The 23,974-nt window shown below is 38.3% G+C and overlaps 1 protein-coding gene across 3 annotated transcripts in view; it reads left to right on the top strand.

The window, feature by feature from the left end:
* Positions 1–23,974, top strand: part of LOC108238544 (neuropilin-2-like) — a 106,160-nt gene that overhangs the window by 34,033 nt on the left and 48,153 nt on the right. For all 3 annotated transcript variants that reach the window (XM_017420702.3, XM_017420701.3, XM_017420700.3), the window contains exons 4-8: positions 3,144–3,371; positions 5,838–5,993; positions 6,088–6,257; positions 11,006–11,161; positions 20,892–21,036. In XM_017420702.3, coding sequence (XP_017276191.1) covers positions 3,144–3,371; positions 5,838–5,993; positions 6,088–6,257; positions 11,006–11,161; positions 20,892–21,036 — 855 coding nt within the window. The remainder of the gene's footprint in view (positions 1–3,143; positions 3,372–5,837; positions 5,994–6,087; positions 6,258–11,005; positions 11,162–20,891; positions 21,037–23,974) is intronic.

Here is a 23,974-nt window from a genome sequence, read left to right as displayed (position 1 = left end):
TGAGATCATTCTGGAGGTAATTGTCTTATGACAGCTTCAATTTCATGTGTCAGTGGAAATCTGGTTCAAAAGACAGTTTTTAGGAGAGAATAAAGTTGGTTTTATGAGAGAAGATGAAATTTAGTGTCAGCGGAGTTTAAGCAGCACATGCTCCAACTTAAATGACACCCAGGTGAAAACCCAACAGAAATATATTGCTGTGTTTTCTTTGTTTGTTTAGTTTTTTTTTGTGTAGAACTGTGTGTGGTCGCCTGCAGAGTATGTCTTTCTGTGTTTGTGTTACAGTAAATCACCTCTGCATGTGAACAAAACTGTGTGCGAAGAAGGGTTGTAAACGTGAGTTTCATCTAACAAACAGCCTCTTGGCAAGAAAGACGGTTTGACTAATGTTGATGTCTGCATGTCAGCTTACAAATTACACACAAACCTGGAAGCTCGCACGCACGTATTTTTATAGTGTACTCTCAAAAGTGTGATAAATCAATGCAGTTACATGTCAGAGGGTCAGAGACTCACTGACAAATCTTGTCCTGAATCCATGAGATCAACAGGGCTTAAACACCAGATTTACCCAGCAACACATACATGCACACACCCTGCAAGCCCCCCAACCCTTTGTGTTTCCCTCACACTAATTCTACTAAAGCAGATGTGAAGCAATGAAAAAAGAAAAAGAAAAAAGATGAGTTGGTAAGTGTTGTATTGAACATAAATTTGGAGGAGGAACAAACAGGAGAAAAGAAGGCAAAAGTGTTTTTGTAAACATCTATGAACATGAAGTAATAAGAGGGGAAAAAATTGCTCCTGGCACTAAAACTGGTCAGGCGTGCACTCTACACACACACACACACATTGAATCATAGTCACGCAGACTCCTTTGCCTTTTAGCCACGGCCTCTGCAGGGGAGCCAGACATGAAAAGAGTCCTCTGAAAACTAGTGTGTTTATGTGTATTCAGGGTCAGTGTGTCACAAGAGCAGAGAAGATCACAATAACACAAAAGTCTAGCCTAAAACAGTCAGCAACATAAATTTTTATTTTACTAAAAATGGATTTATTGATGGAAACTGGATTTGATAGACCAAAAATGGAGACAGCTGTGTTAATTTGATCTCAAAAATAAAAAGATGTGAAGTGTTTTAGTTCCTTTTGTAACTGTGTCTGTTCTCACATAACAGATCTGATAAAAGTCGGTCAAATGACTAGACTGAGTTTTGCTGGGAAATTCCAGAGTAAAACTGAAATTTGTTCTCAAGGGAAAATATGAAGAAAGAAACAAAGCAGAAGAGGGCAGAATCAGTATTTTCACGTGAAATTATGTTTGTTTGCTGTGCACAGACAGTAGAGATGTCCAAAAATAAAGAATTAAATGTCACAAACATATGCTTGTCAGTCCGTACTTGTGGTGTAAAACTCTAGTTTCCATGGAAATTTCCAAGTAGCCTTATTTAATTAACTCTTTACTTTCAAAGCCTTATTTTTTTTACTTATTCTGACTGAAATTTTCATGTTTCTCACAATATAAAGTCAATGTGCATAAGAAGGAAAAATGAGTTAAAGCTCTTTGGGCTGAAGCATGAAAACACAAGCTCTAAAGACATTTGTGCACATGTTTTTACAAACGCACACAAAAAATCCACAGACGTTTAAATACACTTTGCATGTGGCTGTTCTGATGGGTTCATATTTCTCTTCATTTGTGGAAACATGTAAGCAGAATCGCAGACACCCAAACAGACTGGGGAGAAATGGGTTACAGTAAGAGGCTTAGACACAGTGTGTATGTGAGTGTGTGTATTTGAAAGTGTTTGGTTACACATGGCTGACTGAGCCAGAATAATAGTCCAATTGGTGCAACTGTATTCACTCTATAATGTGTGTAAATGTGAGTAATAATATAGGGTATTACAGTTGGGTGTGTGTATGCGTGATGATTTCTAAAAACTACTCCCAACTGATAGAATACGTCCATGATACTGTCAGCAGACTCTCTGTCTTCTCCGTCCTCTAGCTCACTTGTGAACTGTAAATTTTTCTCAAAGATTAAAGCAGTGTTGTGAGGCTGTTTCTTCATTTTTCCTACAGCTGCTGGAGGCAGCTCTATAAGCACAGTTTAAACACACTAGCTTAGGTTTTTTTGCTGTTATGGAGTCTGAAACTTCAGATTTCTTTCATTTAATAACCTGCTGTCTCCCTGTCTGTACAGATAAAGCACTCCAATCTCCTGCTGTTCAAAATGTTCTTTGTACTGTTAGACTAAAACTTGAACACTTGAATGTGCCTCAACTCAGCGTTATTTATTTATTTTTATATGACACCATGCTTTAAACAGTATTTATCCACATGATTACTGTTAACTTCCTATATTTTATTAAGATCACATTGCCAAAATTTAAGGTAGATAATGATACTCTCCTCTATAAAGAGAAACCTCTGGAAGTCAACCTTCAACCAAATTACCTTAGTTTGACATACAAAAGCAGTCTCCGTTTTGGAGTCTAGTTTTTGAACTTATTATTTGTTAATATTGCTTTGAATTCATAATTTCTGCCAGTTTTATGTTACCTGTTTTTAAGTTTTAAGTGTTCTATGGCCACAGTTCTCCCCTGTATCACCTGTCACACACATCTGTCTGACATCTGTAATCATCCCAGCTGTACCCATTTCTTAATCACCCTGTCCTTACCTATACTCCACTTTTCTGCTGTCTAGACTCCCGGGTCCATTTCCTAAAAAGAACCCACAAACAATAAATTAATAATTTTTAATTGTGCACAGTATCTATATGACAAAAGACTGCTTGAATGAAATAAATCTTAGACTAAAATATTTTTCAAATGTCATGCATTTATGCTCTACTCACCATTAATATATTCAGCCAATCAAATGGACTCTGACTGGCCTTGATGCCTACAATCACTTTAAATGATAATGGTCGGGATGCTAAAACTCATCAAGAGGAAAATATGTGTTTATTACAATGGATATCATCATTGCAATATTTACCATTAATATTGAAGCTGTATGATTTTCCAATGCTGTGAAGCCCTAATCTATAGTTTCCATTCTTTTTAAAGAAATTTGAAACTTTTCTGATATATTTTGCATAAGTTTAAAAAAAGATTTTTTTTTTTCTTTTTCAGGTTCAGACTGTTCCCGTAATTTCACCAGTCCCTCAGGTCTCATCGAGTCCCCAGGCTTTCCTGACAAATATCCCCACAACCTGGAGTGCTCCTTCATCATCATTGTCCCATCCAGCATGGATGTCACCCTCACCTTCCTCACCTTTGACCTGGAGAACGACCCCCTGCCAGGCGGAGATGGAGACTGCAAATATGACTGGCTAGAAGTATGGGATGGGCTCCCAGGAGGTACAACATTTACTTTCAATGGTTTTGCTCTGGATCATGTTATCTCCAAATACAGTATATATATCTATGCCACATTTAGTAAATTTTGGACCATTGTTCATGGAAATGTTTAGCAGTACCTCACCTTGTGTGCATCCTGTTCTGCCCTGCCTACATCATTATTGACTGCAGTAGAGCAGCAACTATTTTAGTAGCTGTGTGTTGGTAGATGAAAGCAAAGCTTACAGGCAGGATGCTGGCACCTGTTGTGGAGAAACCAGACTTTTAAAGGGGAAAATAAAGCAGGAGTTGCTGAGCAGAGAAAAAAAAGATTGGAGGCAAAAGGCAGAATGGTAAACGGCTAAGATATTTCTGGTTCAGTTTAAAATAAAAATACTGGAAGAGTTCAGAAGGACAAATCTATAAGGCACAAAGACCTTGGTTCTACATACAAGTGATGGAAGAAGAAGAAGAAGAGTGAAATAGAAAAGCAGTGGAAGGGCAGCATGAAGTCCTCTGGAGCTGGAAAATCAGGAATAAAGTTAGGAAATGTTGATTTGAACATGAAGACCAGAAGATTTGTGGCCTACTTAAAAAAAGATTAAAATGATTTCAAAGTATTTCAGAAACTGGGACTAAAAAAAAAGAAAAGCATAAGCCAGACTGTACCATTTTATTCAAGCTTCTTCCATCACCTACATACAAAGAGCTTCTATTTTTTGTTATTAAAAAAGGACAACTTGACCGGAGGCATTATCAGTTGTTTTATTGCCAAATCTTGTAAGGCATTAAAGAAATCATTCAGCCAAGATGGATTCACCTTTGTTGGGAAAAGAGGCAGCAATGGTGCTGTGCTTTGCTATGAACTTTACTGTAAATATACGATTTAGCCTGTGGGGCAACAGCGAGATAGAGTGTTGATGACAGCTGCCTACAAGGATGAAAGAGTAAAAAGATGCAGCTGTTTTTCAGCATTCTGCAAAAAAGAAAAGAGGAAGAGAAGAAGAATGAAAGGCTTCTGCTTTTTGTAATAAGGAGAGCCAAAGAGAATGACAGCAAGGTGAAACAAAGAGTAGAAGGGGGAGGAAATTTAAGGGTGAGAGCCAGAGGTGAAGGACTTTTAGTTTGTGTAATCCCAAGTAGGAAGAGGAAACAGGATAAAGTCAAGCAGGAAAACAGAGTGGCTGTCTGTGACAGTATGAGGTTAAAAGTGGGTGAAGAAGAAAAAAGATGCTGAGAAATGGACTTAAATTGGTTTATTCATTTTAAAGGAAGAACAGATAAATGGTCAAAGAACTCAGTTTTCTCTTAAGGACAGAGCAAGAAAACTGAAGATAATATAACATTACATGTGTTCTTTTGCTCCAGTGTAAACACACACAAACAATATATGTATAAACATGCTCAGATGTATCTCCTCAGATAAACTGTTTGCTTCCAAACCCAAACCCCAATGAAGGAATGAGACAAATCTCTAAGCAACAAAATAAATAAGTCAAATTTAGTAAAAAAAACAATTTTAAATTTTACAATATCTTCTATAACTGTAGTTCATCTTTTCTTTTTTGTGTTTTCCTTCTCTTCATCACTATCAAGAAAAGAGGTATTGCTATTATTTGCTCAAGAGCCCTATTTCAAATATCCAACAATTCTGAAAGGGAAGGAAAAAAATCAATCGCACTGATCGATCGCTGGCTATTTTCTCTCCTCCTCCTCCTCAGCAGGCCTCCTCATGTGTATATCTCTGTGTGTAAAACAGGAGCTGGGAGTTTGCAGGATGAATGTTGTACTACCTTTGCTCTCACTCCCACACACACACACACACACACACACCTCTGGGCATTAAATCACAACCATCTGTTTATGTTGACACATTGACATTTTGTGGTACAGTAAGCTGTTAGAGAGGAAGACAGTAGAGCAATCGCTGTGATCCTTGGATTAATACAAATGCACATACTATATATTTGTAGTGCAAATTGTAAAAACACATTTAGTCCAGAGATGGAGATGATAAATGAAGGGAAGAGAGGTGACGACTCGAGAAGGATGAGCAGTTGTCATTGTAGGAGGGAAAGATAGAGATAATAGATAAAATCATGAAAGTAGCAGAAGATATAGGTAAACAAACTGGAGGGTTGGGGGATGAAAGGATTTAAAAACAGATCCCTATCTTGACACGAGCATGAGTGAGATCTCGTGTGACTAACACAGTAGGAGAATGTTGTAAGTCTGACAAATAAATAAAGAAATTAAAGGCCAAGTATTCCCTGAAGGAATGTATATCACAAAGATCTTGTGCAATTTGTTAGTGCTCAAAATATGTGTTGGGTAAAGTCTCAGCTATGATGACTCCAAATTTTAGCTCAATATCTGTATAATTTACTGTGTTAAAGCTATTTTTGTGTTTTTAAGGTCAGTTGGCTGTGGCAGCCATTTTGAATCAGGTTAATCTGGCTAATCCAATATTTCTTGTTGGATTCTCAGTGGGCCCTCTGATTGGTCGATACTGCGGGACCCGGGTTCCTCCAGAGATCCATTCATCGACTGGGATTCTCTCACTGTCCTTTCACACTGACATGGCCGTGGCTAAAGATGGATTCTCAGCTCGATACAACATGACGCACAAGGAAGTCAGTGAGAGTAAGTTAAGCGTATGTCTTTTGTTAATTTAACAATAAAACTTGCAAGTTCTGGTTATGATCGTCATTTCTCCCTGTTCCTTGTTCACTTGTAGCTTTTCACTGTAGTAATGCATTTGGGATGGAGTCAGGAAAGATCACAGACGAGCAGATCACAGCCTCATCGAGTTTCCCTGATGCTCATTGGCTGCCGCGTCAGGCCCGACTGAATTACAAAGAAAATGCGTGGACGCCCGAAGAGGACAGCAACAGAGAGTACATTCAGGTATGACTTCTGTATTGACAGACACATGGACAAACAGATGGGTAGACAGGTGAATGTACTTTAAGAAGCCCAGCCTGGGAAATTTTGTTGTTGCAGCATCAGATAAAAATACAATAATAATTTCAAAGGATGATAATCAAGCTGTGGTTCAACAAACTAATTCACAAATGTACAAAAAAAGATTAAAATTGTGTCAAACATAAATCAAACTATGCAAATAAAACTTGAAACTCTCCAAAAATATGAATAAAAACTGCTAAAAAGTTCTTAAATGTTCAAATATTTTAAATATGCAAAAACAGAGGCAGCATTAATTATAATACAAGGGGACAAAGTTTGTTGTACATTGTGAAGGCTTTGTACAAATGCAACTCAGGTTGGGATCAGTATGAATCAGGAGGAGTTACTTACACTTAGCTTAAACTATTTACATGTGAGGGGAATATTTTTACACCACTTTTCATCAAATTGTGACAGAAAAAGCTTCAAATCGTAAAAACAAAATGAATGAATGAAATACAAAATGCATATCGCCCTCCATGTTGTATGCCAAAGATTTATACAAAGATCTTAAGTGATGTCTTAGCACTCAAAGTGTATGATAAGGAGGACTTTTAGCTACTGTTCCACCACATTTTAGTTCAATATCTGTAAAATTGACTGAGTTATAGACAACCTTTTGTTTAATCAGTTAGCAGTGGCAGCCATCGTAACTCAAGTTGACTCCAAAAGTTAATTATTTGTAAATGTACATCCAATGATTGCTTTCTGAGAGTTTCATTACAATCTGTCTGCTGGTTCATGAGATATTTTACTTACAGAAAGACACACACACACACAAACATTGGCAATTAAACAATCACCTGGATTTTGTGGCAACAGGTGATGAAGATTTGTTACAAAGACTTTACTCTGCCAAAGTTAAAAGCAGATTGCCTTCTAGTTGTCCTGGTGTTGACATAATAACTCTATAACAGATGTATTTGTGTCACTGTGTGAGTGAAAGATAGCAGGGACTGAGACGGGGGTGTAGTGCTATTAAGGTTCAGCGGCCTGAGTGAGGCATTGTTTCCTGTGTTCTATCACAGTGCCAACTTTGTGCCGTCCCTGAGCTAAGCTTGAGTTATGAGGCTGTCTGACTGAGAGGAAAAAGCGAAGGTGAGGTTCATTCGGGCCAGCCAGAGACGGTACTTTTTTCTGCACGTACCTACTGTAAACAACAGATTATCTTGTTGGCTGGCACCTTTAGATAGTCTCACAAAGCCAGAACTGCAGCTTCATGTTTGCTCTTCTTAAGGGCAAATAAACCTAAAGAAAATGGGTTTTGTTTCAGGTGGTTTACTTTGTTCTTTCTGATCTTTAAAAAAGATAAATGTTGCAGCATTTTTACAAATTTTAAAGCATTCACTGATATGTCAAACTGACTATTCAAGTTTAATTGTTGCTTTGACTTTCAACAATGATTACATTTTAAACTTTCTTTAAGAAATCCAATTCATAAGACACCAAAAGATGAAGATTTTACCAAACATTTCCTAGCAGTCTTGTAAATCGTTGCAGTGACCTCCCAACCCTTCTGCAGAAATCTGCATTTCAAACTAAAAAACACAGCTATCCAGTCTGGTTTACTGAGTGGTCTGCCTTCCAGCTTTTGCTACGAGAGCCAAATATCTATTGTCCATTATTGGTAGATTTTTTAGTTCACCGCAACTTATCAATACCTTAAAGGTATTTGATACTTTTATTTTAATAAATGAAATAAGAAATCTAAGAGTTTTGGTATTTGGCTGATTTTGAACCTTTGTTGAAGATTCTCTCGTTTATTATTTGTTCTGAGATAATGACTCCATCATAGATTGTCACAGACAGATGTGGGTTTGAAGCAGTGTTTTAGACATCAGTTGTTTGGACCTCTGCTGTAGCCAGAATCTGGCCCAGAAGTACACAACGAGGGGCTCCTGCCAAGAAGCACAAACCCAAGGTCTCTACAGTCCCACAACCCTTTTCCAGCTCCCACTCTTCAACCCACGGTCAAAACTTGATTGCGTAAAAGTATTATATTAAAAAGTAGATATTGAAAGACTATTTAATTTTCAGATTACTGATCTGAGCTTCTTGATAAAAAAACAAATTTATGTAATCTGTGATACAAGATCTTTGAAGAGATGAACGTCGGATGTGTAGCCTTCGTCTCTTCTTAACATCTTTCTGTTTGTCTGATTCTGCTGTGGTTGTGTTTTTTTGCTCCACAAAGATCCTCAGCTGATTACTTGCATTAACAAGTAGCAGAAAGTAGGGGCCTCCACGTCTGGATGGAACATCATATGTCTTGACAAGCCGATGTCTTTTCCAACATGTCTTTTCCTTCTTGCATCTCTTGTTTTAGACCAGAAGCTCATGAAAAAGACTAGATTTGCTCCATTTTCTTAAGCTGAGTTTGTGAAACATACCAAAAACCAACACAGTTTGACTGTCAAAGATCTTTTAGTTGAAAACTTGGCAGTCGGTCGGTGATCATCAAAGGGTGATCCATCTCTCAGGTCCCGTGTCAGAGCTTTACAGGGACTTTTAATCCTGGCACTTGTTCTTCTGACCTCCATTTGTTTGTCAATTTAAAGCCCCCCATTATGGCTAAGTACAAAATCTGAACCAAAAAATGATAAAAACTATTGATGGAGACTGTTTTAAAAGATTAGAAGAACAGTTTTTATAAAAATTAGGGCTTGTTTGAAACTTTTGCACAGTGGTCGGAGCGTGTGTTTTTAATTTCAGCTCAGGTACACATGATCAAGAATTACTGTGGGATTTTAATCTCTATAAAGTATATTCTATTCTATTGTATTTCATTCTATTCTATTCTGGCTTCCTTCTCTGTAGTGAAGTGCAGATTGATGATTCCAGCTCTGGTGGTTCCGTTATTCTAACAGCTCTGTGATTGATGAGGAACTTTCCCTGAGAAAGCTCACTTAGCATTTCTCTCCTTCTCTCTCTTTTCATTTGTTCCTCACCTCCTTTTTTCTCTCTATTCCTACCTTACTCCTTACCTCCGCGTCTCCTCTCCTCTCATCCTCTGTCCGGGACTATTGATTAGTTGTCTTGCTGGATCTTGTTCGTGCCCTACCAGTGCAGGTGTGTGTGTGTGTATGTGTGTGTTGGAAGTAATCTAAAACACCTGTCTCTCTGACAGATAACAAACGCAGCGTTTTACCACCGCCAGTGTTTTGTACTATAGCCCTGTGGGACATATAGCACACGCTCGTACACCCCACTCAGATTAATCTACAGGTTTCAGCAGCTCCAATGGAGGACAATAAATGTTATGACCTACAGTAGAACCTTTCTCATCTTCTGCTTTCCATTTGTCTGTCCTGAAATTGAGAAAGCTGACGTATGTAACACTTATGTTCTTGCTATGAAGTCGTAAACTGCAGCAAAAGTTAATCTAAAATAAAACACATTTTACTTGAAACTTTTAATCCTTCAGTTTGTCATTTTTGTCAACATAATGTAATTGTTTTTGGTAACTGGTGGTCTTTATTATGAATTATGTTGTATCATTTCCCTTTTAAAATGGGGGAAAAATCTATAAATACATATTTAAAGTTTTAAAATACATTTATATCATGGCACAACCATTGAGGTTTTCTGGGGTGTGCAGAAAAGAAGGTATTGCATTTGTAAATTTTTAAAAAAAATTTTGTAAAGTTTTAGCTTGCATAAACACAAAGAAACCAAGGATATCAATCTTTTACTGTAAGGGAAATACTGAGAAATATACTGCAGATAGCAGGACTGCAAGAAATAATGACCGTTTTCCGATCCTGCTTGCAGTCTGCTAAAATATTTTGCCAGGCTGCTTTTTTTAAAAATAAAAAACACTATTGTAGCTGTAAAACATGGTGGTTGCATCATGGTTTAGGCTTGATGTGTGATACTTTTACCTAGACTACATTTTAGTAAAAATAGTTGTAGAAAACCTGAACTTTTCAGTATATGTGAGGAAATCACAGAACTGATGCTGCTCTGTACCGAGAAATGGGCTGAAACTTCTCAACCCTGATGGTCAGGACTGATCAAAATAACTGGAAACACATGTTCTGCTTATTGCTATACAATCTGGTAAAACAATACGGAAAAATAAAGCTTCACATGCCGTTGGATCATACTGTATAAGGTAGACATTTAATTTTATATCCTTTTCTTCAACAAATGAATGAAAGATGATCAATTTATGTATTTTTTTAAGTTACATTTTCTTTTTTTTAGAATAGGTGTAAAAAAAGTATTGTATTTATGAGGAAACATGATAATGTGTTCACAACCTTTCAATCACCTTTGTGGCAGCACTGCAGCACTCATTTTTTGTTTCAGGGACCTTAAAATAAAACCACATCAGTCTTAACTGGTCATCATGCATCCACATAACAACCACAATCAGGATGGGAGGTGATTATGGCTTTTGTATAGGAGGAAATTAAAACGAGCCCCAGGTCATTTCTATTGATTTGCCAGGAGAGAAATGGAAAAGGAAAATACACAAAAAAAGCAAATGATGGGGGGAAGAAGGAAGGACAGTGAAAAGAATGCTACGATCTTTGCGTCTAAAGGGTTTATATATTCCGAACTTGTGAAAAATTGAAAATAGGATTAGAAACAGATAAGTGAAGATAAATGTTTCTATATGTCAGTTTAGCTCTTCTGAAAGTATGTTGATTTTTGTCTCTTTTGCCCTCTTTCCCTACAAACAGGTGGATCTCCATACTCTGAAGGTTCTGACAGGCATCGCCACTCAAGGTGCCATCTCAGAGGAAACCCAGAAGGTTTATTATGTCACCACCTTCAAGCTGGAAGTCAGCACTAATGGAGAGGACTGGATGGTCTACAGGCATGGCAAGAATCATAAGGTGAGCATAAACAAAATTAAGCAACTGGACAACGTTTATTTGGCTTGCATTGTCTTTTTTAAAGTGATGAGCTTGTATGATGGCATAGTTTTTATTTGTTTCTTGTTGATTTTGTATTTGAGATTGTGGAAGAATTTGCAAAAGTTTTTTTTTTTTTTTTAAATCCTAAACTAGAGAAGCATATGGTGACGCAGATGCTTCAATGAGTACCCTCATGGAAGACCTTGAGAAATACGAGAAGGAAAATTTGCAGCCATAGTTGACCACAAGCCCGAAATTTAACCAGCGTCTCCAATTATAGCTGTTCAACTGCCAGTCATTTGGTGCAGTTTAAAGGTTTACGACCAACCCATGGCGAACACACGTCTCCAAACTCTGAGTCGTATTTTACGTCAGATTTACACTTTCTTCATTTCGCCTTCAAAACCCACATCTGTTTTTTGTTGCTTTCTGGTCAGAGCTCTGCTGATTATTGATCAGGTCTTTGAGTTGTTTCTCTCAGAGGTGTAAAAACATGATATATCTTCAGCGAGTGTGCTACATTTTTGCGGTTTCCAGGTAGAAATGATGAAACCACTAATTAGATTCTTAATGGTTGAAACAGCTATTAAATTAAGGGAGCTGTGGCTGGTTTTCAGTCGTTCTGGCTGGTTTTTCCATCACAGTCATTTTCCCTCTGCTATGTGGTCACACATGATTGTGCTGTGGTCTAGCACCACGTCTAGCGTTTGTGCTGTAAATCCCCATTTCTTAATGAGCAATAATGCATGCACACGCTCACAGATGCCTGCATTTTCTCAGTATAACCATCTGGGATCTCTTTGTGGACTGCAGATCCCATAAGCCTCATATTGAAGGCTAGAGAAATACTAGATGGGTACAATATGAAAAATGTCAAATAATTTGAAAAATTATGAGCTAAAGAGGCAAAGGAGGTGAATCTATGGCAAGTATTTCAATCGCATTTTAGACTTTTACTTTTAGTTGATAGATTTTAAGAAAAAAAATGGTAAGTTTGCTGTGATATGATGCATTTGTAGACAGAAATACATTTGTAGACATAAACTTAATTATTTTGCAGAAAACTGAATCCATGGAATAAGGATTTATAGAAAGGTATACCAACCTGTCAGTCATCTTACTAATAAACTCTTTTATAAAGGCTGTCACATAGCAACTAGAGTTTCTTGGCATGCTAATGTTAGACTACAGTATGAAACACTAAAAATCCAATATGCAAAACAGATTAATGACCAGTGTTTTGAGATTAGTTGCTGGTGTCACCACCCATAATCCGCCTTGATTCCCCCATAACCCTGAAAAGCTACCTCGAGCTGAATTCCAAGAGATACAGAGAAAAGTGTGTGTGAGGATATGAATGTTGTTGTGTAATGAGGATGTGTCTGGAATAAATCAACTGCAGTTTCTACTTGAATGCACACTCACTTGTTTAAACCAACTAGTGTAGAGTGTTTTGAGCCTTTTGGCTCCCTGGTGTGACGAGCTGTGCATTAATCTGATGGTTCAGATCAGGAGGAGTCACTCCATTTAATCTACTTCTGTCATTTATTTTCTCATTGTTAAACTGAACATGTTAACAAGATATTCAAGGGTGCCAATGCATAAACATTGAAGAAGCCCTACTACTGTCTTGGTCAAAATGTTTGTCCTGTATCTTACTGCACAGCATTGGAATAAAACATGAAATTATACATCAAAACACACAGCTTGATTGGAGATAGTGCACTCTTCCTTTTTGCACAACATTACACAAAAAGCATTGATATTATGATGGCTTTTTGGGCAGTACCTTTCAAAGTTTCTTCAGAAATTTTCTTGTTAAATATATAGTCCTGTTTGCATGTAAACAGAATAGTATTTTGTCTGCATCACTTCACTTTGTCTTGTAGGAAAAACTGAAAGCAAAGCAAACTTAGAGAAGAAAAATCTAAAAACAAGGAGCAAAATGGTGTGCGTGAGATGGTTATTTATGTGATAATGAAATGATGGTGTCAGCATCTTGCTACTATATTGTCCTTCTCAGCTGACACTCTCCAGACATGCAGTCAGCATCGGCCTTGTCTTACCAACTGTCTCTATCATCTTTCGGGGTATGTCAGAGAAAGTATGAGAGAATGTTTTATACTATAAATCACTCAGCTGGAGAGGATAACATCTATTTGTGAAGTGTTTTATAACATAGTTTCAGTGTGTAAAATGCTGCGCCTGCATTCACAAAATAATTTTAAGATTTTGTCTTATTAGAACAGATTTTAGTTCTCGTAATGTCTCTTCATTCATCTCTTTTCCCCTCCTTCTCTATACTGTTGTCATTTGCTTCACATCTGCACTTGCCCTCTTCTTCAAAAGTTTTCCAGCTTTCCTCGTTTCCCTCCCTCGGCACTCGATAATTTATACCTCTGGTCCCCCTTTGTGTCTGAGAAAGACATTATGAAATAGACTTAAACCAATGACTTCTATGTTAGGTTCCAGTGATGCTTCCGTGTTTTTGCATCCTAATCTGAAAAAAAATATTGAATTAGTATTATACTGGCATAAGGAATTAAAGGAGAGCAAAATTTATTGAGAGCAACATGGATAGGAGAAAAAAAAACTTGCAAAGACACACGCAGACACAAAACATGAATGCTTTTTGACAGAGGCATCTCTGGAACCTTTTTTCTTGTTGCATGTTAACATTTGTCTCAGATGAGTAGCTCCTAATAAACCATCCAGTGAACACACACTCAAACACAGATGCATGCACACACTTAAACATCTGGGAGCCAGCCCAGAGGGGTGGAGCTGCTGTCATACAACATCACTATGATTTGTGTGATCTTTAATGTTTTTGATAATGTCATTAAATGCCTGTTGTAAAGCAGATGGAATGAATGGAAAACATATTAACTTGCAGAGACTTTTAGGGAGAAGGTAATACTTGTACATAATTTGCTCCTATTGCATTGAGACATATTGGATTACCAGACAAATGGAGGAGTAAAGAAAAGACGTCCATACAGATGAAATTCTGCATGACAAAATTTGTTTAGTTTGTCACTGTTTTCTCAACTAAACTGTGTCTGTGTTACTGATGTCTGTGTGCTGATCAGGTGGACTGATATCTTCACCAGCCTCTCAGCACCGTTGGAATATAAACATAGTTTATGCTTACTTCTGGCACCCTGCCACTGAGGAGTTTTTTAACTACCTCTGCCAAGGTAATGGACTCGCATTTCTTCAAATCCTTAGACTCTGCTTCCTCTAAGGTGGACATGGTGGCCAGATCAAGGAGATCCTCAAACTATTCCTTTCACTGTTTGAAAAAAAATCCACGGTTTGGGTCAGCGGTTCCCCACCCAAGCTAAGTACAGCCCAGGATGGGTCTGCTTTCCTTTTCTGAGTTGTCACAAAGTTAGTCAGGACCTCCTTAAGTCCAACTAAAAGTCCTTCCTGATGGTTTCTCCAAATCCCTCATTTGCCTCAGTTTTTTGCTTCTGTAACCACAGTAGCTCAGTCCTTCTGGCTGTTCTATACCTGTTGGTTGCTTAAGGCATCCTCTGAGACAACCAGGTTCTAAAGGTCTTGTTTTTCAGCTTGATTGCCTTCATCACCAACAGGCCCTTTGCTTGCCACAGCAAAGGCACCAATGACCTTTTGGCCACAGCTCCTCGAAGTCAAGTGTGTTTTGAAAAAGGTTAAACTTTCTTCTTGAGGCTTTTGAGCTTTAATGATTCACAGGACAGCCTTATAATAGCTGAACAAAAAAACATTTCTATGAAATAGTTTGGCAAGAAGGATGGATTGGAAGCTCAACACTTCTGCATCTATATGTATAGATGCCCAGAGGCGTGGTTATTGGAGGTTGTGCACATGCCTTGAAAAAAAAAAACCTGCGACCTGAGGTTCAAGTTGAGAAAGGTTGTCAAATCACATTCAGCTTGTATCTTAAATAGTTTGGGATTTTCTGAACAGACTTTTTATTAAAGTTTGACATGGTTTTATTGTCACCATGTAACTCCCCCAAACTGCTGGAGGCAGATTTGTCTGCGGTCATTGCAACACTGGACCTCAGCCAATCCCATAAGTCCCACTTTAATCTGTAGGAAGGAGGCTGGACAGAGAAAGACAAATTGAGCTGGAAGGAAGGGGTGTGAGAAACATGTGGGGAATATGCAAAAAAAATGTTTTAAACAATTAAGAAGAGAAGAAAAACAAGCAAAGTGTTAAGTTGTCAAGGAATAAACTGATAGCAAGCAAAAACTGAGCAGTGAAAAGAGAACGAGATGAAAACCAGAGAGAGAAAAGCAAGGTTCATAGGGGAAGAGGTGAGCAGAGGAAATAGACTGAAAGGAGGGAAGAAGTGCTCACGAGGGAATAAACGAGCAAAAGAGGGAAGGATGGATGGATGAACTGAGGCAAGAAGGAGAGGGGGAATAATGAGAAAAGCAGACAGGGGTGTTGACCATGAATCCCTCTGGATAGATCAGAGGTCTCAGCAACACAGCCTGGAAGCATGTCAAGTGGGGGAAAGAAAATAAAACGATAGAGTGAAGAGGGAGGAAGGCTGGAAGGTGAGGGAAAGGCAGACAAGGGATGTAAAAGGAGAGGAGGGGGAGAAACGAGTTTGTGACAAATGAAGACAAAAAAGCTGAGAGCAAAAATAAGAAGAGAGACAAAGGGAGATATTACAGAGGTGCCATGTGTAATTTGGGTTGTGAGACAGCACGCACACACACACATGCACACCTGGAACCAGCTGTCAAAGGCAGGTTACCTCCCTCAAGTCCCTGAAGTGTGTATTTGTCCTGGTGTGATGAAATGGGAGGAGATTGGAGGGGAAGAGGTTACTATTTTATAACTTGATGCACACACGTACATACAAAGCATCGTCAGCACAGACATTTGCATAATTCAGCAGGTCTCTACAGGTCTTCTGTGGCTGATTGACTGTGGCCCTACAGGCTTACGAAACACACACACATGCTCAACTGTTCTCTGCTGTCCCAAGAGATAAATCCATTCATTTGTCTTTTTTTTCTTCTGTTTCTTCTAGTTATACATTAGATGCCATTAGTCTGTCATTGCTTACAAGTGAGAATCAGGTGCCCTGTGCATGCATCTGATCTAGGTAAACTGAAAGAGAAATTTTTTATTTACTTATTGAAGTAAAGATAGAAGTATCAGTTTAACATTAATATTTTGTTGCCTTGATTTGGAGTTGGTCCTTTGTAAATGTCTGTGTTTGTTCATTCGATGTCTTTCCTCAGGTCAGGCAGACTCACAATAACCTCATCTGGACTGCAGGTGCATCCCATTAGCTAATTGTAACAGAACCACTTTAGAACGAGACTGGTAAAAATGAATTTAGGTGTTAAGTCCTCTGGGATGCTTCATATCCCCTTACACCTCATCTCTGTGGACTCTCACTGCAGAGCTGCAACCTGGGAGCTGTTACAGGAAAAACAATGTGTTTTCTAAGAGAGGGTGGATAAACACCTGAGATGTTCACAGGTGAACTTTAGTATGGTACTGTTGATCTGCTTCATGACGTTTGCCAGCAACAGAAGAAGACATGATTCTACATGGCTTATAAGCCATAAGTTCTGTCCATGCCTCTTTGCTGTCCTTGACTTAGTCACAGCTATTTTTAACATACTAAAAACCTAAAAGCTAACCCCTAGCAAAAATTAGCAAAAACATGATGTTACATGATATTTAAACCTGTATGATGGACCATCTGTGTATGTGGTTACATCCCTAAAATATTAGTTAGTTAGTTAGTTAGTTGAAGGTGGACTGTCTTTATTACTGTGTTGAGTTGGTTTGTCTATTTTAAACAATGGCAGATATTATTAAATGTAACATATGCCCTCTTAGTATTTGAGCAGTTAATAAATATTTGATAGCAGTTATATTTACTCTCTCCCTCTCTCTCTCTCTCTCTCTCTCTCTCTATATATATATATATATATATATATATATATATATATATATATATATATATGCAGATAAAGACTATGGAGGGTATTGAAATCTGCAGAACATGGAAAACAAGAGCACATTTACCATTCTTACTTTGTAAGCATTTTAGACAAGCCTGAGACAGCCATCTAATGTTCTCTGTCCAGAATCCTGCAGCCAGGAGCTCATCACGGCTTATTCTGATCAAGAGACAGGATACAGCCTGAATAAGTCACTCAATGCTCCTTACACCCTTCAGTAACCATTTAGCCTACATGCATGTCTTTAAACTTTGGTTGGAGGACTGAAAAACTACTTCCTTTGAAGCCACATTGCTAAACATGAACTCACTACTCTAATGTCTAAGCTTGACAAAATTATAGGCCGTTATGTTTTAAAGAGTTTTTTTTTTTAATGTGAGCAAAGTAATTGGCCCTATGTGTGATGTTTACACCATAGTTACAGTTGTTGAAATCGGTATTGCTGCAATGTGTCCGTACATTTCTAAAGAGACGCACATTAGGAATGGGAAAGCTACACAGACTACAGAGTTATGATTTTACGATGGTCACATTTCATTGTCGCAGAGTTAATGGTGTTAAATCAAAGCCGTGACATACTAAGATTAGATGTCCTGGAGTGAAACTGAGCAATGGTGTTTCAAATTGATGCATGATAGATAGTATTTGATTACTAGTTCTCGTTTCATGGCCTGTTTGGATTATTTGGAGTAACAATACATCGAGCCGCAGCTTGACTTGCAATTCTGTTTGTTGACCCTGAACACAGTAGATAATTGTGAAAAAAATGGACTCCAGATTTACGTCAACGCTCGGGATGAAGAAGTTTGTCACGCACATTAATCCTCTACATGCAACACTTCTCTGAAAATGTTAAAGTATGCGTACTTGTATAAAAAGTGTGTGTGTGTGTGCTGGGAAAGCGCACCGAGGGAAATCAGAAAGCACCCGGCAGCCCTAAAACTCCTCAGAGTGAGGCCTCATAATTACACTTTTACACATCAACACACCCTAATACACACATACACACACTTGTAATTACAGTCTGTACCACAATTCCATTAATTCTTGTAGGGCCTTTAGGCGATTTTCCATCATTTATGTGGCCATGGTTTCTAGTATGAAGGCTTTTGTAGGAACATGAGGTCACGGCGGGTGACTTTGTATTCTTCACCCATTGGGTCATGGTTCAATTCCCAGCTGGCCCAGTGGCTTGCTTTTGTTCCTGCAAGTCAGAGAGTACCTTGATTTATTATTTGCCACCCCTGACAGGTTCTGTTGTTTAACTGATTGAGAACATGATAGAAAATTTGAAGTACTCGGAGAGCGCAACCCTTTGCCAAGACCCATTATCATTGTGATGTCATAATAGGACTTTGATTTTGTTATCATGTAAAAAATTTTAAAAATTCACAGTGTTCTGACAGACATTGAGAACAGCTCAATTTAAGATTAGTTCTGTGCAATATAACATTGTTCAGATCGTTGTCCTGTGATTTACCCAACATTATATAGTTTACAGGAACCACGTTGGGTCCAAAAACAATCAGAAGAAACATAAAACTACAGAGAAACTCACCCATACAGCATCCTGTAATCCACTTTGATTCATATAATTCTGACAAAACAGACATTTATTTTGAGAAGGTTTTTGATAAACAGTTTAATAAAACATTTATCCAAAAAAAGGATCATTGTGCTGCTTGTGTGGGGTCAAGTCAGTTCAGTTGGACATTTTTACGTCATTGCTCAAGACAGATTGTGATCAGACTACTAAACGTATAAAAGTGGCTCAGGCCACCTCCAAAACTGTTTGTAACAAGAACAACCTATCATGTTCTGTTGAAAAAAAAAAAGAAATGAAAAAAGATTGACTTTATTTTTCACCTAAAATGTACAGCAGTATATCATCATGGCAGGAGGACAGAGAGGGAGATAGAGATGTCAAAGGAAACGACAGAGCGGAGGGAAGAAAGTGAAGCTGTGGTGGAGAAAAGCAGAAGCCCAGCTGTGTTTTCCAGCGGAGAGCTCAGCGAAGATGACTGAGAGCGGGAGACATGACACTCTGTCAGATAGACAGAGATATGAAGTCTGAATGTCAAGAGACAAAAAGAGTGCTTCTGGTCATGTGCACTTGCATTCAATTTCCTTTTATCTGTATTTGTGTGAGGAAATAATTTTGTGTGTGTGTGTGTTTTGTGTGCATGTCATGGGGAGTGCAGTAGCTCCGGGGTGTAAGGATGAAGAAACTGTCAGTGAGTGAGAGAAAGTATTGTGTCTGAATGTGTGTGTTTGTGCGCCGAGGGGTGACAGAGTGTGTTTATCTTGTGTGTGAAGGATTAGAAATGTTTTTCTGTGCGCGTTTGTTGTGTGTGGTAGAGTAGAGGATTCCTCTCCACATAGTTACATCTTTGATTTATCACACACTTTGTGCTCTTAGACTGTGTGCAGGAGTGTGTAAGTAAACCTTTGAGCTCATTCTTTCCTTTGTTAACACACTGTATGTGCTGTGTAATCAACAGAGAAGAAACATTTGAATTTTGTCATTGTTGCTCATGTGAATTCATGTCTGTATCTATAGACGGTATCATGTTAGCTCCCATCTCTTATGTTTTTTTGTGAAAATACACTTTGACCTCGCTTTCATATTTAACTCACACCCACAAGATTAATATCTGTTTTCATGCCAAGCCTGGAAAGAAAGCAAACATCTCTATTTTCCAAAATGCTCTACTACTCCATGAAGGGTCACATTTTCTTTCAAATCTTCCAAGGAGTTCATAACATGAATGATCTGAGGATTGTTGATTCAAAAGAAAAAAGCAACAGACAAAATAGAACTAAATACCTAAAACTAGTTTTGGGAAACATATACATATATATATATATATATATATATATATATATATATATATATATATATATATATATATATATATATATAGAGAAAACCTGATCACAATGAGTGGCAGAAAATAGACGAAAATGGATGGATGAATAATGTGCAAATAAGTTGAAACTGTAGGTGTAGGAAGATTGTGCATCCTGTAAACTCTTCTTCTGCTGCCGTTAATGCTGTGACCAACATTATTTTTTTTTCATTACAATGCCTTAGAGGGAGACTTCAAGCAGCGTAGCAGCATCTCAAGGAATGAACGACAATACTGTTGACGGCACAACTTGCTTACTTTATTACCAACACTCGGGTATACTCTGTTCATTTTGCTGTCTGAAAAAAATGACTTAACAGTGTCTTTATTGCAAAATTACATAGGATCGATCTACCAAAATAAGAACATTCTGCTTCTTAAAAAAAAAAAACTTTTCCATAAACTAGACATGGGAATGTATTTAGTAATTTTTGTGAGTATGTCAACAAACTCTGAGAATAAGGTTAAAGCAAATGGCTGTGCATGATTTTTAATTCAATCATTTATTTTGGAAAAAATCAATTGAAAACAACAAATACAATGATGTTAGAACAGATGGGTTATTAAGTGATATTTGAAAGATGTAACCTTTAGATATTTAAACCTAGACACTTTCCTCAGAGCCACTAACAAGGCTGAAGTTGAGGTTTGTCCTTTAAAGATAAACAGCAGTTTGCTTTTCCCCAACAAATGATTCAGCTCTGTGACTCAGCAACAAGTTTCCGCACCTACCATATCCTGTGCCGGAGCTCTGTCTCCTTCCTGCTGAGGATAATCATCTAATATTATTGAAAGGCTGTTATTTCCCATCCACAGGTTTTCCATGCCAATGCTGACGCCACAGAAGTGGTTCTCAACCGGATCCCCCAGCCGGTTCTGACTCGCTTCGTACGAATCCGACCTCAGACGTGGAACAATGGCATCGCTCTGCGGTTCGAACTTTATGGCTGCCAGATTACAGGTACGAAAGATTAATCACAATTTTTATCACTCACCATGTCTTTGTGTGTGGGGCGGGGGGTGTATTAGTCAGTGATTGAGCTAAAGTTTGGTGTGGTAGTAGCTTTGAGTCTTCCCAATTACATACTCCACGCACAGATTTGGTAAGATTTTTAGTTAAAACTGACATGAAAAGCATTATTACTTCATGCTAGTTTGCTACTTTCATTTGTATCATTTCTCCAAGTACATTTTTTTATCAATCTCCCTGTGGGATTTTATTTTGCCTTTTTGTTGTTTTACATTGGCTTTCACATCAAGTCAAGGGGGGGGGGGGTCAAAGCAAAAATACCTCCCTCAGAAAACATGTCCTTCAAAATAACAGTCAAAATGAAAAAAAAAACGGCTTCTTTTGTATATATTTATATAATCTAATGGTAATTCTGTTTGTACTTTGATCTGTTTCTCTTTTTCACACAACACACCCACTCTTGTGCACTCACACTCTTGCCCTTGCTCTTTCATATACATACCCCCCTTTTCTGACTCCCACTCATAGAACACACACACACACACACATATACACACACACACAGAGACACACTTGGTCCTAATAGAATAATACTAGAGTGTCATGTGTGGGTGATAACATCAGAGAGTAACAGGCTCTCAGCTTTCATCCACAGCCCTGGCAAACAAACACAATTTCAACCAGCATAATCAGCTCAATACTATAAATAGATAAAACTTAATTATACAGTCTGTGTTTGTGTGTGGAGAAACGGTAAAAGAAAGGGGATTTGAATCCATTTGACTGGGCCTATGTGTGTGTCAGCTCCACTGTATCATTATTAGGTTAGGGCCTCTCCCTGCTGCCATCGAAGCGACCATCGATGGGGGGACAGATATGCTCGTTTTTTCCAGGAGGGCTATTTCAGCACCCACACAAATCACAATCACACCAAAACAATATGACAGACAAGGAGGGTGGAATATATCAGCTGTCCTGCCTGTGCTCGTGTCCACCAGTCCTATTTTTTGCTCCGTTTTAACACCTGAAATTGCATTATATATCACCTTACTTTCCTCATCACCCTCAGCACTGAGAACACATTCAGCACACTTTTTGGGGGCTTTTTTTTCTCGTGCCTGTTCTCCGTCTCTGGCACTTTACGATTTCCATTATGGAGGTGAGGAGAACACCGACTTTACATGCAGCATCTTGACATGTTCGTTCTAGTTCAGCTTTGTCGGTAGAAGTGACAGAGTTTTATAGTTTGTAGGTAAACAAAAGAAAACAGTTTGTTCTTCTGCAGTGACTTTAAGGCCTAGCATTCCTCCTGCCTTTTGTGACAGAGTTTTAATTCAAGGTGGTCAACATCCACATCTCACGTAATGTGCTCAAAGTATGTGTCGAGGATGACTCTTAGCTACTACCATATAAGCTTTACCTCAATAACTATAATTTAGAGTAAGTTATAACCATTTTTGTGTAGATGCACATCTAATGATTCATTCCTGGGAGTAAGTAATTACTGGCACTCTGACACATGCAAAACCATAAAACCTCCACCTTCAGTGGCATGTGATAAATATGGCTTCTTCTAGTAAAAAACACCTTTATAACCAAACATATCTGCTGGTAGCCATGCAGTATCTTTTTTATTCCTTTCCTGTGCATAGACATGCAGAAAAGCACACACTATACCACACTACCACAGTGCGATAACGCCCTATACAGGCCTATAAAGGCAGAAATAAAGCAGTCAGTCAGTGACATGTCATTAACTTAAATCACACTTTTATGCCTCCTGTGCTGCTTTCCACTCACTTCCTGCCCATCTTTCTTCAACGTCTCAGTTTTTTCTCCTTCCTCATTCTACTTTCCCCTCTGTCCTTCTTTCGCCTTCGCTGACAGCTTCCATTCCCACGTCTCTGCAGCCCCTCTTTCATTTTCTTCCCTCCATCGCCTTCCTTAAATCTTCTTGGCTCATTCAGCAGCAGCAGCTTTTTCCTTACCTTAATCCCATTTTATTCTAACACCCCTAGCTCTTTATCAATCACTTATTATTATCACCCACCACCGATGGTAAAGGTTCTGTGATAATGTTTTTGCTTGTGTCTATATGTGTGTGTGTTTGCTCCATACTGTTCATGAATCACTGAATGGATTTTAATCAGATTAATCATTCAATGTCCCTCTGCAACAAATTACCTTTTGAAGTTAACCCATTTCAAGATGGCTGCCATGGTAAAGCAATCTTTTCAAACACAAAAATGGAGATAACACAGTCACTTCTATAGAAACTGAGCTAAATCTTGGTGTGGCTGTAGCTGATGGTCACTCACAACACATACAGCATCTTCTGGAAGAATTTTATTAAAGCTTTGAGAAACTAATCATGAGGTGTACATCTGCAACATATTTTTTTTTTTTTTGGAGCAAAAGCTAATAAACATTAATATTTGATGAGGTAGTAGCTGAGAGTCATTAACAACACATATTAAATAAAATTGCACATAACGTTATATTCAGGGTTTGACCAAAACAGCTACGACTTCATCATTTCTCAACATAACATGATCTTATTCTAAAACCCGGGTAATATGCATTCCTTGGAAGAATGCTACGCCTTTATTTTCAGTACTTTTATATTCTCTCAGCAGGCTTGTGTGATATGTGTGTCCAGCCATCCAGGCGTGTTTCTGCCGGCTCCTTCGGCATGTTTTACAGCTGCTGTGGGAGCTGGTTATCAGGGAAAGCTCAGTGGGAGTGTGTGCTCGCCCGTGTGTGGGTGAAATACCAGAGCATCTGGGAGAAAACGTGTGTGCGTGTGGGGGACTTTGAATATTTTGCAAGTGCATGTATCGTTTTGTGTGAGTGTGTAAGTTTAAGAGCTCTCTCACGCTGGTGTATTATATCTGACTGCTTCTGCTGGGAGCAGAAGAGTCGGTGTTCT

The sequence above is a fragment of the Kryptolebias marmoratus genome, linkage group LG6 (assembly GCF_001649575.2).
Source record: "Kryptolebias marmoratus isolate JLee-2015 linkage group LG6, ASM164957v2, whole genome shotgun sequence".
Taxonomy (NCBI): Eukaryota; Metazoa; Chordata; class Actinopteri; order Cyprinodontiformes; family Rivulidae; genus Kryptolebias; species Kryptolebias marmoratus.
Note: the sequence above shows the minus strand (reverse complement) of the source record. Positions and strands in the feature narration are given on the sequence as shown.